The sequence below is a fragment of the Melozone crissalis genome, unplaced genomic scaffold (genome assembly GCF_028551555.1).
Source record: "Melozone crissalis strain CALT ecotype California unplaced genomic scaffold, PUWL_Pcris_2 ptg000008l_1, whole genome shotgun sequence".
Lineage (NCBI taxonomy): Eukaryota > Metazoa > Chordata > Aves > Passeriformes > Passerellidae > Melozone > Melozone crissalis.
This window is the reverse complement of record NW_026535786.1, coordinates 10516029-10534883: the sequence shown is the minus strand read 5'-3', so window position 1 is coordinate 10534883 and position 18855 is coordinate 10516029. Positions and strand designations below refer to the sequence as shown.

General features: G+C 40.2%; 1 protein-coding gene across 1 annotated transcript in view; it reads left to right on the top strand.

Moving 5' to 3' along the window:
• Positions 1–824: 824 nt before the first annotated feature.
• Positions 825–18855, top strand: part of ACER3 (alkaline ceramidase 3) — a 51299-nt gene continuing 33268 nt past the window's right edge. The window contains exon 1 of the mRNA XM_054269972.1: positions 825–1005. Within this exon, the coding sequence (XP_054125947.1) occupies positions 903–1005 (103 nt within the window). The 5' untranslated portion in view covers positions 825–902. The remainder of the gene's footprint in view (positions 1006–18855) is intronic.

Here is an 18855-nt window from a genome sequence, read left to right as displayed (position 1 = left end):
TCAAGTCTTTCCATTTTTAGATTGTGCTTGCCTCTGGATACCAACTCTGCTTGAGAAGCAGTTTGCATATTATGGGTGTAAGTATAGTACGCGTAGTAAGCACTGAGGAAACTAAATAAGGCATCAGAGGAGAGGAAAACCCCCATTTAGTAGGCAGTGCGATAAAAATACTCCTTCCTTCTCCCAACCCACGAGTATGAGGAACACTTGCCTCTTCATTGCTTTCAGGAAGAAATTCTTCAGTGTGAAAGTGGTGAGACACTGGCACAGGTTCCCTGGCGGATCTTTGGGTGCCCCCTCCCTGGGAGTGTTCAAGGCCAGGCTGGATGGGGCTTTGAGCAGCCTGGTCTCGTGGAAGGTGACCCTGCCCATGGCAGGGGTTTGGAACTGGATGGTCCTTAAGGTCCCCTCCAACCCAAATCATTCTACGATGCTGTGAAGCTGCGTTTCAACATCATGAAGGCAGCACGCTGCCCCGCTCGCCTTACAAACCCTCCACGAAACGTATAAGGAAAACCGGAGTGGAAAGCTGAGGGAGGAAACCTCTTCACTGCCCCCGGCTTGAAAAGCGGGTGAGGAGAGTGCCGTGATGCTGCACGTCCCGCCTCATCCTCACAGGGGCATCGCGCGGGTTGCCTTAGAGCCAAACCCGCCCCGCAACGGTGTTTCCCCACACACTCCCCACATCCACGTTTTCCACCACAATGTGTTTCCCCGCCCCGGTCTGCCCCGTCCGACAGGCCGCAGCCCGTCCCCATGGCGACCGCGGCTCCGCCCCGCGGGCGGGCCCAGCGCCGGCCCCGCCCGCTCTCCCGCCGCCGCCGCCGCGCTCCGGGCCCGGCGCCCTTCTCCCTCCGCTGCCCCGTGCCCTGGCTCCGCTCTAGCCTGAAGCGGGCGCCGCAATGGCTCCGGCCGCCGACCGGGAGGGTTACTGGGGTCCGCCGACCTCCACCCTGGAGTGGTGCGAGGAGAACTACGCCGTCTCCTACTACATCGCCGAGTTCTGTGAGTGGCCGCTCCGGCCCCGGGTCCTGCCCCGGCCCCGGGGGCCGCGTCCCACCGCCGCCTCCTTCTCCCTCTCCGCAGCTCTTCGGGCTCTGTCCCCGCGGCGGGGGAATCCCTCCTTCTCCTTGGCCCCTCTTTCCTGCGGGGTGACGGTGCCGCTGCCCCTCAGCCAAGCCCGGTGGGTGGAAATGGGTGTTTTTTACCGCCTTCCCGCACAAATCCGTGTCGGAAGCACGGGATGGTGCAGCCCCTCTCTCCCCAGCGTGTCATTTGGGCCCTCATCCCAAGCGTGTCCTTTCGGCCTGTGTCCATAGGGATGGCAGGGCTGTAGCGGTGGTGCCGGGGGCCTGCGGCGGTGGCTGGGATGGGGTGGCCCGTGAGCTGTGTCCTGGGGGTGTCGCAGGAACTGGGCTGGCTGTGTGGCACCGCAGCACGGGTGAAGAGAGGGAAGGACTCTCGCTGGAGTCGTGCTTGGCGTGTCACGCCGCGAAGCCACACGGGTCTGCTGCTCTGCTCCCCTTGAGGTGGAACCATCTGCACAGCCTGGACTGTCAAACCAAGTGAAACTGCTCAGGGAGAGAAAAGGTATCTTCCTGTGCAAGATACGGCTTCATGCAGGGATGACACCTTCCCCCAGCTGGCCTTTGGTGCCTCGTGATGACCGTGGTCAATCAGGTGGCTCCGCTGCAGGTGGTGCGAGTTAAGCGAGGCTTGAAGGGTCGCTCTGTTTCAAGTGATTGTCTTTTAGGATAGCTCAGAGCACTGTCAAGAGAGCAGGCCATTGGTTTGACCTCGAAAGTCTGTTATTCAGAAGCACTCAGGATTTAGCATGTTTTAGGGAAAAAAAGAAGGGGCTTCAATTACAGGGCCATTCATCAGGTGCTTGAGAAAGGAGTGTCTTGCAGGTGATAAAAGATCAAGCCCTATGTCACTGAGGTTTTGTTGAAAAACTAAGTATTTTTGTGTCCTGGGCAGCGACTTTAAAGGGTGTAGTAGTTATAATTATGTGCTTCTGCCTGGCATACGCCCTGTGCTGTGAAAAACTTTCACACGCATGAGGCAGGTAGCTGCCTTTGAAGTGTTAGGGCCCTGGGTGCTCAAGTGACCAGGCTCACCTACCCTGAAGTGCTTGAAGTGGGCAATCTGCAGAGGCCTTTCACATAGCTGGGATGCTTCAGCAGTGGCTTGGAAGAGCTTGGCATGCAGAAGATGGAAGGTTCTGGGTTTCCATGCCCAGCTGTGGCTCCTGGTTGCAAGCACTGACATGGGTGCGGATCCAAAGTGAATAATTGTGAAAGAGCGTTCAGAGTGTAGGAATAGGAAGAACAGGATCTGAAATGAACAACAGCAGCATAAGCAGCTTAGAAGCTCAGAGGAAAAAGGAAGTTAGTGTGTAGATTTATGGCTGAGGCAGGCTGGCTGAAAAGGAAACAAAATTAAATACTCTTAAAAAGGGGCAAACTTAGAAGTCTAAATAGAATGAGACTTTTGCAGAGTATGTATGTATGTGTTTTCCTTTTTGCCAAGCATAATTTGTGAGAGAATTCTCATAGGGAAGAGGAAGTTCTGTTTCTTCACTAATGTAAAAATGAATTTGACTAGCATGTAAATTTTTAAAATAATTCCTGCATTGTTATACTTGTTAACTGATACTTTTTGTCTACTTTGGGATTATTCAGGAGAAGGAAGATGAGGATGAGAGTAATGGGAGGCAGAAAGGCTTGTGTTCTGAGGAAAAAGACAGTAGCCATACAAGGTCTGATCCCTCCTTATGGTTTTGGTGTTTCAGACCACAGTTTGTTGGTCTGTCAGTTGCACTGAAAAAAACTGTATATAAGGGCTATGCTGTAATGTAAAGCATTTAAATGATCTAAGTTTAAAATGCAAAACAGTAAGTAAGCCTGCTGTGGTGTAGGGTTAGCTTAACAGCAGCTAATTTCAGTCCAGGTGCCAAGATGGACTAGATTTTCTTCAGCAGTGGTTCTCTAACAGTGCTTTCAGGGTCTGATGCAATAAGTGTTCTGGGGATATTATTTGAAGTTTTACCTTACACAAGAGTGAAAATCCATTTCTGACTTGGTACTACTCAGGTACAGCTGATTGATTGTAAACATTTTTGCATTAAATGTTTGTTATAAGTAGGTTGTTAATAGTTGTTAATAATTTATAAGAAACTTTGGAGGCCCAAAGACTGAAGAATACTGGCAGGTCCAAACCAAATAGGTTGCAGGCTAAAGAACCAAACAGAAAGCTTGTACAAATTACATTTCTGTGCCATTTAGCAATTTGGTTTTGACATGCTACTTTTAGTACAGAATTGCTACATTGTGTTATAAAAGCCCACATGCAGTTCCTTGCTCTTTACTCCTTATAGAACTAATATAAATGGTAGCAGCTTATCAATTGTATGTAGTGAGAGATATGGCAGTGAGGTAAGTGGTGGTGTAGCACTTCATACTTGAATTCCCTTGGTGTAACCCAAACACAGTGGCATGTATTCAAAGGTTCATTTTTTTAATAATGAGAAATGCTTTTTCTTGCCTTTCTGGGTCTGCACCTAGTCAGTTTTTCTCCCCTGTGGAGGTGGATGACTAACTGCTTTACATCCATCTGTAGAATATTAAACCAATTGAAATGGAAAACCAGTTAAAAAGAATTGTTTTGCAATCTTAACTCTGTTAAGCCTTAAAATGAGTCTTATATCCCCCACTGATCAAACCTATTTTATGGTGTAGTAATTCCTTTTTCAGGGTTTCTCATTGGTTGACTCCTGTGTGCTGGAGAGCAAGTAGTAGACGTGGGGGTTTTTTCCCTTCTTTAAACCTTTCAAGGTCTCAGTTCTTAAAAGCTGAATTATCCAAACTTTTGTACACTTGGTTAAGAAAAAATAGTAAAGGATAAACCCACCATCCTCCCACACAAGAAAATAGAACAAGGGCAAATATAAGTTCTGGGTTTTAGCACTTATCACTCAAATGCTACAGCTTACTCCTTATTTTAGCAGGGTTGATGTTTCAGGCCAGTTAAGCCCACGTAGCATTGAGTTTTAGGGGTCTGTTTTGACATGAATGTCTATCACAGGAGCCTTACCCTTCTTGGATTCAGTCATCCCTGTAAGATCTTCTCTTATAGAATATGATGAGTGAATATAAGTGATCTTCACATACTCCCTTTGCTGAGAGCATGTAGAGTAGTACCAACTCAAACAAATATTTTAGATTCAAAGGAGCCCTGTGTGGTACATGAGGGCTTATAATTCTCAGTCAGGAGAATCGTGGGGGCGAATTTGTTTTAGTTAACAATAGAATGCTGTGTTCCAGTTTGGATCAAACTTGAGTCATGTTTCCAGTTATGTTGCTTTGAGCTATCATTGTCCATGAGTAATATGCATCATCTACAACATGACAGGTTTAGAGATATCCTTATGCTGGCATTAACAGCAGCAAGCGTCTAGAACATTGCTTCAGGCTTCTCAAGGAATTAGTGAAATTGTTTCTTCCTTGGCTTCTGGTCTTGTCTATCTTCTGATATCTTTGTATAAGATATATTTTAATTATTATTGTTATTATCATTACCAGAGTTAAATCCATTAGTTTTTGTTTTCATTAGAGATCTGGTAAATGACTTCTTGTAACTGGGATTTCCTTATGGGACTCTTATTTGGGAAAAAAACACACCCATGTCATGAGAATCTGCCCATGTTTCTAGCTATTTTTATTCCACTTCCTTCAAGCTTCTGATTTTTGCCTCAGACAAGAGATTGAGACAAGATTATGGTGACTTGTGTTCTTCAGTGTGAGATCTCTTTATCTCATATCTTGGATGGCACAGAGTGCTATCCCAGCATTCTCGACATTGTGAGCAGTGACACAAAAATATTGTTGTTTCCTTTTAGGCATTGCTCAGAGAGTACAGCTGCCAAAGATGCACAGATCTCCATTTTCTATGGGGTTCATTACTTTAAAACATAAAAACTTGCAAAATTTACTTAAACTTAGAATAATGTCATTAATGTTGAATTTGTACTGCCACGTATGGATTGTCACTTGTTCCTCGTGGGTGTCCTGTTGCATTTTGCCTTTTCTGCCAGAGGCTTTGGAAAGCAGCCAGAGACTGTTGGGCTAGGTACTCTCCAAGTGAGAGTAAGAAAACTAAAATAAAGCCAACTGTCTGCCTTCAAGAACCCTTCCTGTTCTTTCAGTGATAAAGTGGCAGATGAAGGAAACACCATCAAGTTTAATTGGGTGTGATGAGCCCAACTGCCTGGCTGAGATGGAGCGATTTAAAGATGACATGACACAGATGAGTTCTAAAGAGTGCTTTAACAGAAGGCAGTGTCGCAGACCTGTAGACTTTAAGACTGAAAGGGATTTGAGTGTATAAATTTAATGATCTCATTGGAGGAAACCCCATCACAACTTTCCTCTGGAAATTTATTTGGGGAGCTTGGGGGAGCTCCCTGAACTGAGGAGGCACTGCAAGCAAAAGGTAAAGGAAGCATTAAACTAATTGATGGTGAGTGTGAAGTCAAGTGGAGTGTGCAGAACAGTGCTCAGCTGTGCAGTGAGTTTTTGGATGAACACTTCTAGCTTGATTTTTGTGCTGCAGACAAAAAGAAGTTGAAAGAGGGGTTCCTTTCTCCAAAAAATAATATAGCAGAACCAAAATCATAAGCCAGATGGTCTCTGCTGTCACTTCTTTGTATTTCTTTCTATTTGGTTTTGAATCAGTAGCAAATACTGTTGTATTAACTTATTTCCTTTCCTAGGCTGTAAAAGTACATTTTTGGCTAAAGCCTAAAGATAGTCTTGTCACAGAGTTTTGATGCATTTTGACATCACTAATGATTTGTATATTATTTTTAATTCTTCCTTGATTTTTATCTTTCTTCATGATGCAACTCTACCTTTGATCTCATGACAGCCTAATTTTCAGTTTTCCCACCAGCCTTCGTTGAAAGATGGGGTCAAAGGCTCTTGGAAAGTTGATTTCCCCGATCATCAGTTCTTATTTATCCATCATGTTATGGATATGCTTAAAGTCTGTCAGATGCTGTGCTAATGGACCACATGTGTGTTTATCTGCTAATGTGTGTAGCTCTTAAGCGACAATAAAATTCTTAAATATGGTTTAACAAAGCATTCGATTACTCTATAATTAGTGCTTCATATTCAGTACTTGTACAGCTGGCAGTTGGACATCTGCCACTCCAAATGGTAACACAGCAATGGCATTTCTACATTTTAATTTTTCTTATGTGCAAACTGAGGAAGACTGGTTTATGAACTGCACGATATGAATTTCCAGAATATATATTTGTGGCTAGAAATAGGAAGATTAATGTAAAATAAATTATTGTAAAGGAACATTGCTGACTTTAAAATTACTTTTTATGAGCTTTTAGTCACAGATTAAAAACTTTTGTCATAATTGAAAGACAAAAAGTCTTCAGTCTGGGGTTTGCTGTGTCTTGTGTGTGTGAAACTCCTATTTATGTAATGCATTTTCTGTATCTGCTGGTGCCTTTCACATATAAGTGGGAAAGCTTTTTTTTTCCTTTAAAGAAGAAAGATTTAATTATAGAATTATAGATGCAAAAATGTTCAAAGGAAGTCTGGGAATTGTCTCCAGTCCCAACAACTCAGCAGTACATGGTTGTTCTGTCTTGCAACTTGTGTGAGTGCTCACACATTTGACTGTTTGTCTGACTACCTCAAGAGGATCGTGCAAGGTTTGTGGCTCATGAAAGTTTATCAAATGCAAAAAGTTCTTTTAATTCAAAATGTGTGTCTAAACAGGACATTATAATGCTAGAAGAGAACCCATTTGCAAATGGTTGTCAGGCCAAAGCTACGTACCTTAGATTGCCTTCTAGCTGGGAGGCTTTTTGTACCTGCCTCATTAATTACACTCATTCTTCCGTCCATTAGCAGAGAAGCTGAGCTGCTGCATGAATTAAAGGTGCTTGGTTATTCTGTCTTTGTGGAAGTAGTACAAAGAGCAAAAAAGTGTGTCAGGAAGAGAAATTCTAGAGAACGTTGCAGTAAAAAAAGCCCAGAGCAACAGTGCTTTAGTGTCAATCATTTACCATTAATTGATCTGAATATGCTCATATAGGCAAGCTCAGTGTAGAGGCTCAGTGGTTTTGCTGGGTACTCTTTAGATTTAAGGTCTCAGGCACAGATCCTTTTTTGTACTTGAAAATGCAATTATAAATTTTCAGCGTTTTTGTGCTAGCTCAAAAAAATGAAGTGTCTAACCATGATATTTTTTTTCAGTTCCTAAAAATTAATTTCCTTGAAGAAATATGCTGCATGTGCACTGTGACCAGTGACTGAAAAACTGATATTTCTAAATGATTACTGCAGTCAGCATCTCCAGATCATTATCTCCTTTACAGTCAGGTCCATCATCCTCTGGTAGAGTACGTACTTCAGTGTGTCTGGAGTTCGGGAGGCAGAAGTTGTTCTTTCTGTCAGTCTTGGTGGAGAGATTGCACCCTTTGTGTCCCTTCCTCAGCCTTACAAGATTCCTCTTCAGGATTCTGAAGAGGATTCTGCCTGATTCTTTGCCTCTCCACCAACTGGTGACTCAACCTGCCCTGCACATTGTAACACTTTCCTGAAGGAAATTCCAAACTTTATTTCAAATTTGAGATTAGTGTCCAGCAGCATGTCTATTTCCCAGCTGTGTCCTGGGGCTTTAGTTTCTTATATTTGGTTTTTCATTGTTCCTTGATTCCTTTGGACGTGTTTTCTGAATGCAGAGTCCTTGGAGTGACCCTGAAATGGTATGTGCAGCGTGAGTGTCTCTTCAAGAATCTCTGGCTGGCTTTGTGAACAGGAAGGTATGTTCCCTTTGCCAAGTCTGGGTAATACTGCAATTCTCCTCTCTAAACAGAGGAACTGGAGAAGGGGACAAGAGTGTGGCCTGATTAAGCTGGGCAAGGTTCAGGATGTTAGTTTGAGACTTGACTTTTATATTTGAGACGGCAAGATTTAGACTTTTTCAGGCAGGAAAGCAGACAAGCAGAATTAGGAAAAGATGTGGTGTTAGGGGTGATCTGAACATCTTCATGTTTTGTATGAATTTTGTATTAATTTTTTATGTATTCCAGCTAGTAGGATTTCAAGGTATCAACTTAATAGTCATAAGACATGATCCTAGAAGCTCTTGATTTATACAATGCTTTAATGAACTCATTATTTGCAGTAAGCTCATGATGCCACTGCTCTGTAGGCTAGATTTTTAGTTATTGCTAATTCATGTTGGATAAGGATTTTCATTTGAACAAGAATCAGCACCTGGGAAACAGATAGAGTATTAGCTCAAACAAATCCTTTAGAGCACTGAGCATGAAAATTAGTCTGGACACTTTCAGTCTTGGGACAGAGGTGTTAACCTGATGGACAAATGACATCTCTTTCTTCATCCTGCCTGGTCAACACCATTTGTTTTTTCAATCAAAGACCTGCTTCCTGACTGGAAAGCATGCTATTGTGATCCCTTCAAATGGGTATTTTAAGCTTCATTGAGGAAACCCAGGGAAAACTGAAAAATTACTTGTTTGTCTTTGAGAAAGAGGCTTGCAGATCTGGCTGGCTCTGAAATCAAATGGGTCATCTGCAACAGGAAGCAAAAATGACCAACAGAACTGATGAACTGAATTTGTTGTCACAGAGAGGAGTTTACATTACTTCTAGGTAAAATGGGTGTATTTTTCTTCTACAAGTACTTACCTTTTCTTGCACAGCAAACTTTTTCATGTTTGTGTGAGTCTCATTACAGATTGGATGTTCTTGGAGGGAGTTTGTAGTGCTGCTCTCCTGCCAGAGACTTTCAGGTCTGGTGCTGACCCCAGATTGCAGCAGCTGAGCTGCTCTGGGGGTTATTGCACACAGGTGCAGGGTGTATTTCTACTGATATTCCTGCATTCCTTACACGGGATGCAGATGTTATTTATTTTTTTAGATTTTGAATCTTATAGACTTAAGAAAAAACTCACAAATATATAAACTCAGAGTTGCTCCAGGTGATATTTTGTTCATGAATGAAAATGGATGTCTTTTCTTTTTTTCCAAGTCTTTTTCACAGTTGTGAAAACAAGCTGTATAAGCAGAAAGAATAAGCTATATACAATGTGCTGACCCCAGGGTATGAGTAAACTGCCTGGAAAATCAGAGAAACAAAACTTTTTGCTTTATTTTTTTCAATTTAGTAGAAAAAATGTTGGCAATGCACTTCTGTTCATACCAGTTTAATGTTATCTCCCTAAGCTGCTGCTAGCAGTAGCAGTGTGGAAGTTCAGGGCTTTCTTTTGATGTAGCAGAGCAAAAACCAGAGGATCATTGCTGATTTGTGCTACTGGTGAGCAGTGTCTCTCTAAGAATCAGTTCAATTGATTCATGTCAGTGCCTTGGAAAGCAGCAGAGAAATGCACTGTGGTAGTGAAATCATACAGCAGATGTTGTTTTCATTCACTTAAACAAACTGCTATGCCTTTGTGATCTGTGATACCACAGTTGCTTTACACTCAGAGTTTTGGTGGCTGTTAAATCTTTCAAGACCCAAGTTTTATAATCCTGCAAGGCTCCTCAGATACATTTTTCTGCACAGTGCATAACATTAGTGCCGTACTGAAATGCTGAAACTGTTGAGTCTATCCCAATTTAATGTTTCATGTCCTTTTTTTCCCTTAAATTCTGGGCTGCAGAGAAATACTGTAAAGCTCTTTCCATTTCTTAAATGCGTTTCCTTCCAAGCTCTTCCATGCTGATTTCCACTTGACTTTTGTAATATTTTTTTTTTCTACAATTGTCTCAGGCATTTCCTCTGGAAGATTTCCTATGCCAGCCTTTGGGCCACATTTGTGTTGGGAACACAGTTAATTTGTATATGGTTTTCAACTATTTTTTATCTTATTCAGTACAACAGATTTCTGCCCAAATTTCTGCCACCCACCTTATGAACTATTATTGTGTAGGTACTATATTAATTTATATTTATAACAAAATGATAGTGTTTAAAGTTTGAACCTTCAGTGTATTTTATATCTCTTTCTTTATTTGGTTTAGACTGTGAGACACTTAAGATATGGGCTTTGATCTTACTGTCTCTGTGCAAAAGCTTCATTTTCCCTCCGGATGAATAGCTTTTGCCAAGATTTGTGGATGATAGATGATTGCTAATATTTTTCTTTTAATTTTTCAAGCATGAACAAGAAGGTTGTCTTGAAATGACAATTGAACAGTGACTAAAGAGTAAAGTTGGAATTAGTTGTAGACTAGGAGTGACGACCTTTGATTCTTGCATTATTGAATTAATTGGGTACGGTTGAAAGTTTTTGCTGGAGGTTGTTATATTAACTGGAAAAGGTTATGAAGACTGGAGAAATGAAGTACCTATGTAATAGAGATAAAGTTATATGTTTAGGATTGAAGATGATGATTCCGGGTCATTTCTGTGATCAGTTGCCTGTCATCACATGTTTCAGTTAGCCTTAGGGTTTTTCATTTGAGGCAGCCCTGCAAAAAAAAAAAAAAAGAAAAGAAAAGAAAAAATGTGGTTATTTGCAGAAGGAATGTTTTATTACTACTGATGATAAGAGGGTGAATGTCACCAATCAGTATTTGAGTGGCTGAATCAGGCTGTGGTTGCTGACCAGTTTCATTATCCTCATATATTCTCCTACAGTTATGTAGTATTGTTTTTTTATGTAGTATTGTAGTAACCTTTAAATTCCTGCCATCCAAGTAGGGCAAAAGAATGGCATGAGTCATTGGTAGAAGAGGCTTTAATTGTTCTGGACACCCAGGGGAAATCTGTATTGATAGTAAGAAAGGGAAGAGTGAGAAGGTGAGAGGATTTGGATTTTGAAGATGGACTACCCAAGCTAAAGCTACAAATACCTGGACAGAAGCACTGGCACACATTATTCTCTGCTGCTCACCGTCCAGTGAGCATGTTGGGCTCCCCTAAGGCTCAGCTCTCCTCTGTCACTGCACAGTGCCTGGGACAGTCCTGCCAGAGCCTCTGGGCTGATACCCACAGCTTCTGTGCCTCAGGTTAGTTTTTCCAGTGTAGTGAGGACTGACAGATGCTGGGTTGGAGGTACTTGGTAGCTCAAAGCTGTCAGCTCTGAAATCTGTGCTTTCTCCTCTGGACAGACCCTTAGACTTAAAGGAGTTGGTGCAGACACTGAACAGGAAGCCAGGATGCTGATGCCACCATAGGAGAAGAATGGCTGGAAGGAGTTAATGATGAAAATTACATGGATGATCAGTGTAGTATATTGGTCACTGCTTAGTTTTAGCAGGGGCTGAACAGTAATCTCCATGTTTTTTATTTCCTTCCAGTCTGACATCATCAACCTGCCTTAAAAAAACATTTGAAATAGGTTTTATTTTGTTTTCCAGTAAAGGATATAAAAGAAGTAAATCTGCCCTTCAGCAACAAGCTTATTGCATGTAATATTCTAACTTTACATCATCTCAGCCTAATCTCTTTAGACTTTGATTGCATTTTCCAGATGTAAGCACTTGCTTTTAGCGAGTTTTCTAGATTGGTATTTCAAATGATCTGCCTATGTCAACTGTTTTTACTTTAAATTTGCTTTCAAAATCCTTCCAGGTGTACTTCAAAGTAATTGGTGTGCTTGCTATCATCTTAGATTCATGTTTATTGGAGAAATTATGCTTTCTTTTCCATATGGTTTCTCATACCCCAGGAAAGCAATATTAAAATATGACAGGATGGCATAGCAGCTGGCTGTAATGCAAGTTTATTCCTTGCAGTCTGGTTAATTGTGAATTTCTTGGATTAAGAATAAAATGTCCTGTAAAGAAGGTATGTACTATCGTATTTGTTCAAGCTGCTTCCTGTAGTCTCAAAAAAATGGTCATGAATAGATTCTTGCATCTTTATTATTACATTTCTAAATGCTGTTATTTTTCAGGTAATGGTACATTCAAAATGCAAAAACCATTTATTAATGTTCCACGATGCCCCGTGCTTGTGACAGGCATTGGTGTGATAAACGCACAACTACAATAAGATAATAGGCTTCAAAAGAGAAGAGACTAGTTGACTTTTTAATTTAGGTGGTGTAGCTATGGTGTAGCTATCCTTTTTCTGGCCTATCACCTCAGAATATTTTCATTGCAATTGCTTTCATAAGTATCTGTTAAACTTCACAGCTGGTCCTCCACATTTTAATCTGCCCTTCTAATGTTCTTCTGGGGAAGAGCAGTTCATGCTGATCTCAGACTTCATTCATGAAAAGTTTTGAGACAGATCCCTCAGAAGAAAATCAGAATCACCCTTCCTCAAAACAAACAAACAAACAAAAAAATCAGTGCAAGTTCTGGGGCTTTAGGCACTTCTTCTTCACTTGTGATAGCCTTTAAAAATTCCAGGAGGAGAAGTTCATTATGCTAAACATGAGAATTGGTAACAAAAACATTGTTTCTGGAAAGTACCCAGCTGTTACTGTGGCTGAATTTTCTACTTTGTAGCTTTACTTACGAGAAGTGGTGTGGTGAACTCTTTCATTTTTGTTTGGCAGCTAAGGATGGTCAAGTGGCTAGAGGAACACTTTGGTGTTTGAAGGTCTGGACTTCTGTTTTATGCAGGTTTCTTTATGGCTCAGGCAGCTTTATCCAGCCTGTCTTGCAGGGATATTGAGACAGAGGACTGGGGTTGCTTAGACCCTCCAGTAATAGAGACTAAATAGGTGACCAATGTGTTTTGGATTTGAGGGGAAAGAGCAAAAATTTCTTTGCCCCCACAATGTTTCACTGTCTAAACTTGCAGTATAAACACAACTATTGTATTTCTGGGATTGCAAGGCTATCTTCAAGGGTATTGGTTTCTTATGAGGAAATAAGTGGAGCTTTAAAATATGAATTTAAGTATTAGCTTTCTCTCATTTATTTTTAGTATAATTTACATAAGAAGCAAAGTCAGTGTTAGTATAGTCTTCTGTTAGGTTGTAGTTTTCTAAAGCCTTTACTATACAGTAGCAAAGCAGTTTGCAGAGATGAGGGTAAGGAAAGGGATAGCTTAATTGTAACCTAGGGCAATTCAGATGCAGTTTATAATAAGGGCTTTTGTAGGATGTGCATTCCAAAGAGGCTTGTGCATAAGAAAATACACCCACACTTTACAGGTTTGAACTGAGCTTACTTTGTGTGTGTTTTGTTAGTCAGCAGTGTCGAGAGCTTTCTCTTCTAAATACTTTTTGATTGTTTTGAAGAACACAAGTGCAACATGAAATAGTGTAATCAGACTAAACCATCTGAAAATATTTGCTGGGCTAGTATGATGAATGTCAAGGGAATGAATTCTGCAGCTGGGATATAAAGTGTGCGAAACCATATATTGGAATGTATCACTTGACGCAGCATGTTGGAGCCACTTATAAGTGCGCGCTGTAAAGAAAAATCAAATTGTGTTGTTAATAATTAATTTTTTCCCTAAAATTGCCTCTTTACCCCTCCCCAATCCAATCTATTGTTGGAATGGTTTACCTCTTCAGAAGGATATTAGCTTGCATATTTGTGCTGTGCTATCCTGGAGAAATGGAGGCCCAGCAAGGAAGAAAGAGCCTAGAAGGTCTAGAAGTGCTGCCCTGCATTCCGACTTTAAACACTTAAACCTTCCAGCTGGCCACCAGCTCTGCAGCAGCAATGTTGCCTTCAGTTTTTTTGGCCTTGTCCCAGCACTTGGACATACTGGAAGCAGCTCTGCTGCTGCTGGGGCTGAGGCACGTGTGACTGGAATGTGGTGTGCTCACTCCAGTGGTATGCATCTGAGCTGGTGCTGGCCTTGGGAAGGAGCATGTGTTCCTACCTTGTTCGCCACCTCTCTTCACCCACAATGCATTGTTTCCTTCATGTATCTTGCAGTGTTATCCATTCTGTTTGAAACTCTTCCAGGATTCACGGCTTCTTTTGGGAGATGTTGCTGCTGCCAGATGCTAGATTTCTAGATGTCCTACCGAAACTTCCCTTTTCCTTGTTTCAGCCTGTTAGTGCTCATCAGAATGCTCTTAAGTAATGCAAATAATATTTCTTTTCAATCCTTTCCCCATGTAAACCCTTTGGATTCCACATTGCTTTCTTGTAGCTTCTGTCAGGCTGAGATTTAGGTAGCTGTTCTTTCCCTTTTCAGGTCTTCCTTTTCCTAGTTGTTGTAGCTACTCCCTCCCTCTCATTTGTGCCTTACAGTTTTTCTCATAATAGTATGACAGTTTCTATACAGAGCTAGATAAAGGCAGCATTCCTTTGTAATGCACTTCATTACATTTTTCTGTGCTGTTTTATCTCTTTTAATTTTATGATTCTTATGATCTATGTGAACTTGCTCCATAGAGTTCTGATATTATTTTAAACAACATGAAAGATCTAGTAGTCTCAGTAAAGATCCATTGATTGGTGTTGTTATTTATGTGTACTCATTTTTATAGTTCCTCAGGAAGCTTTCATACACAGCTTATACAGTTCATTAGTTCGTTCAGTATTTGTTTCCTTCAGTATTTTTCCCATTTTGTTTTTAGAAATGTGGTAGCCTGTACAAGTTGCAGCTGAATTGCTGAAGTTGTAACTTCAATTAATGTCCTAGTAAACAAAATCAAGGCTAGTTTAGTATTTGGAAAGGAAAATTATGCAACGTAAGAAATGGATCTTGTAGCTTAAAAGCAAATACCTCAAGCTCCCATTTTTTAAAAATTTATTTTATAATTTTTATTTTTAAGTCAGCATTGGTCCTGTGTTCCAGCCTGCAATAACACTGTGTTGTATTTCAGTAAGTGACAGGAAGTTTATATTGATCCTTCATGCACATTAGCAAGTAGGGATCCAGTAATTACAAATTGGCAAAATTCCTGTTGGGATGACTTGGTTTTCTCCCCTTGAGGTCCTTCTGAAATATCAAATGGAAGCAGGAGTTTTCATTTCCTGACACACTGAAGTGCAGTTATTGTAGACTTTGAAGTGGAATGTATTGAAACTGGCTGTTGGAAGTGAAAATCTAATTGCTGCTCTGCCCTCCTGGTGATAAGCCATGAGCGAAAACAGCGCAAGGTTGAAGTTAGTGGCCAAACCAGGTGATTCTGGGTAGTTGGTGCTTCTGAGCAGAGAGCATACCTAATGGTAGATGGTTATGCTCTCAAATGTGCCTGAATTGCATTGCTTTGCAGTTTCTTGAAACTCGGTAAACTCTCTAATAATGAGCTGTAGTTTGCACCGGAACTGAGTGAGGTGATTCCAGAAACAAAACCATGAAATAGAATTCCTTATATCTGAAAGCAGGTAGAAGGATGAATCAAGTTCTACATGATGCCATCTGAGAGGCTTTGTTTTTTTATAATTATATTTAATTTCTTCCTGCAGTGATGTAAAAAGATAAAGCTACATGATCCAGGAATTGACTCTGCAGAGCACCATCATATCCAGACAATGAAATTGATGTTTTCAGCTGCAAAACTTTGTTTGTTTGCTTGTGTGTTTACTTAAAGGGATTCTTAGACTATTAAAACTTAGGAAAGTGGCTGCTATTTTCTTAAATATATACCTTTCTCCTGTTTCACAGTGAGATGCAAAAACCTTACTATAATGAAAAATCTTACTGTGGTGAATATTGCATTTGTTAGTCGTGATATTAAATGAGCTCTTTATGCTTTATGTATAGTCAACTTTTTAAACAGCAAATGTTTTCTTCTTTTCTCTCTGAGGGTACCACTTATTTCTATTGATTTGAGTCTTCTAAAAACCATAAGAGAGTGAAAAGTCTTAATTTGTTCTTGCTCTCTCTGTCAAACGTTTTAAAATTTGAAAAGATCCTTGTGCTTGGTGAATCTTGCTGTCATTCTGTATACAAACGTAGGAGAAAGCATCTCTTAACACAGGATAAATCACACTGATCACCTTGCCAGTAGTTGAACATGATAATTTTTGCTTCATTTTTATGATAGCACTTTTCCTTCCTCACCTAAACCAGCATGTTTATTCTAACTCCCAGCATTTTTCCTTATCTTTTTGCATTGTTTATTATTCCTTTATGACCATGTTCTTTTACAACTTATTTACAGCTTCACTTTTTTTTCCTCTTTTGACTCTTCATCCAAATTTATTGTAGCATATACTTTCTAGTGTGGAATTAACTACATATTTGGAAAAATGGAGATTTTATGAAAGGTACTTCAAATTTGTGTCTTTCCTAACTGTGTTTGCAATGTCTGTGTAACAGTAAGCTGTATATTGTACCTGGGTCTGCCTGTAGAAACTATTTCCCTTTCTAAGTTATTTTTGTTTGTATTTCTGGTTAGTCTTTATATGGATCTTTGAGTGTTAATGATAGCACACGTATTTCTTCAGGGCCTGAAGAATGTGAATGTACATGCATTAGAAAAAGACTTACCAGGTTTTGCTGCTGTATTTGTAGAATGGCAAGCAGATGTGGTTTAACACTCATACTGTTCTTCCTACAGACAGAAGCTTGTTGAAAAGATGTTTTGCATAAATTTGATTTTGTTCTGGTACCTTATGGCATTCTCTCAATGAATAAAACATTACTTTGAAACAATGATTTGCATTAAAACAGTCTTGAAAGACTTTTATGGAAATTTGTGCAGTCAGTCACATTATCATGATTAGACCTTAATTTAGCCCTGTACCTAGTACCATCTATAATCTTTGTGGACATGGTCTGGTTTAGTACTCTGGTAGGCTACTGCATCATGTAATCTGATTGTGGAGCTTCCCAAGCTCCATGCTGAAAGCAGGTTCACTGTGCTGCTCATTTCTGTTGGGAAGCAGTTGTAAATATTTCCTCTCTAATGGGAAGCTTTCCTCTTTATTCTAGCCTGCATTTATTTAGGGTTAGTTTATATCTATTTAGTCATTGTCAGTATTATTCTTCAGTTCAAACAGCTCCCTTTTGTCATTGGCGTTGACAAATGATGTCTTTACAGAGCACAGTCTTGTTCCATCCAGCCATTGTTTTGTACAGTGAGCTGAGCAATTCTTGTCCCTTCTGAAATTATAGGCTCCCATTCATCACTCCCATCTGAGTGGAGTTTGTTTGCACCTGATGAGCTTTCTCTTTTAGCAATAGCTAGAGAACAGTGTGTTCCACTGTTGACTTGCATGAAGACATAACTATTTTCACTGCCTCTACTGGAAATAAATGTAAGGGGTTTGGTGCATACAGTGATGATTTATGGTCAGTTACCATACTTTTCTGCCTCTTCAAATAGATTAATTCTACATATGGAATAAGGATTCATATTCACATTGAAAGGTGTGTTCATGGCCATCATATTTAATCCTGTTCTTGTCATTTCAGTCTGCAAGTTCATTCATTTCTCTCCCAGATAATGTGCTCTGCCTCTCATTTGATGGACATGTTGAAGATAAAATGTTGAAAAGCAGTCTTTGGTCACTAAAGAAAAGTTAGGTCACTCCCTGGACCAGTATTCAAGGAATCCAGTAGTAAAATATAAGAATGCTGTACAGAGTTAAGCTCAGGTCTATCCATGTGCATTTGTCAAATTTCTGATGTGCCCTATTTCTTATAGGCACAACCAATAATTTCTTCTTTAGTTATTTTATATATCTTTTGCCTCGTGCCTTAGTTGCAATTTCTCCATTTGCTGGTTTTCCCACGGAGTTCTGCTGCATTATGTTTCCCCTGTTTTAAAAAAAGGAAATTTAATGAAAAAATATGAATCTTTTTGGCAGTTTGAACTGTTTTCCCATTTTCAACCTCCTTGTTTGTTAAATAACTGTTTCACTTCCTTGTTTGCTAAATAACTGTAGAGTTATGGGTCTGCACTGTGTTACTTTTTTCTTCTTTCTTGGTATTCTTTGCTAATCTCTGTGCATATCCCACTGCCATTTTTTGGTGGAATTAGTAAAAATCCCTTTTAATGAATTTATAAGCTATTCTGTGTGAGGATAATCCTGTAAAGACTAGCTAGACTTTTATGAAATATGTACTCCTGGGGACCTGGGTTTGCAAGAGGCCTTGGAGTTTTTGTTCTTGAAAAAAGTAATTTTGCTAGCAGCATGCCAGAGGACTTTATTGTTCCCCTGCCCCCATTTCCCCTTTAAAAAAATGTATACAACTTTCAATAAGTATGTTTGCAGGTAGGCTTGCCTAATCCATGCTGCAAATGTTCTGAATAATATGGGCCAAAAAGTGCAGAGAAGGAGTGGCAGGAATGTACAGCTAGATTAGGTCTGTGGTATTTCCTCTCTCAGCAAGATGTTCCCAGATTAAATGCTCATAAATTTTCAATAATTTAATGTCATTATAGCTTTACAGGAAGTGTTGAAACCTTCCCTTCCCTTTCCTACAGAAGAATCTGTTTTCTGCATTCTTACACCCATCTGAAGTTTGTTATCCTACTGCAACTCTCTTCCACAGTCATGTGTCTTCCCAATTGTGGATAAACATCATGGTATTTCTTTTGTTTGGCATTTTCATATTTGAATTTTTGCCAGGCTTTTGACAGATTCATAACCAGGTGACCTTGAACAGTGACATTTATATAATGTCTACTGACTTCTCTTGAAAATGGGCATAGTTGAGCACTGCTTTAGAAAGCAGAAGTTTCGCTATCCAGACTATGTAACCTTTATTCTACTTTTCAAGGCTAAATGACATGTTTGCATGATTTATAGGAGGACATGGCAATGGTCAGTGTGTCACACAACAGCATTTCTGAGTGAATTTCTTCCAAGCGTGGTCTCTGTTGAAAGTGAATCACTACCCATTGCAACACATGTGGGAATGTGGTAAAAGAGTAAAGATTCCACGAAGAATTTAAACACAAAAAAGGCCTTTTAT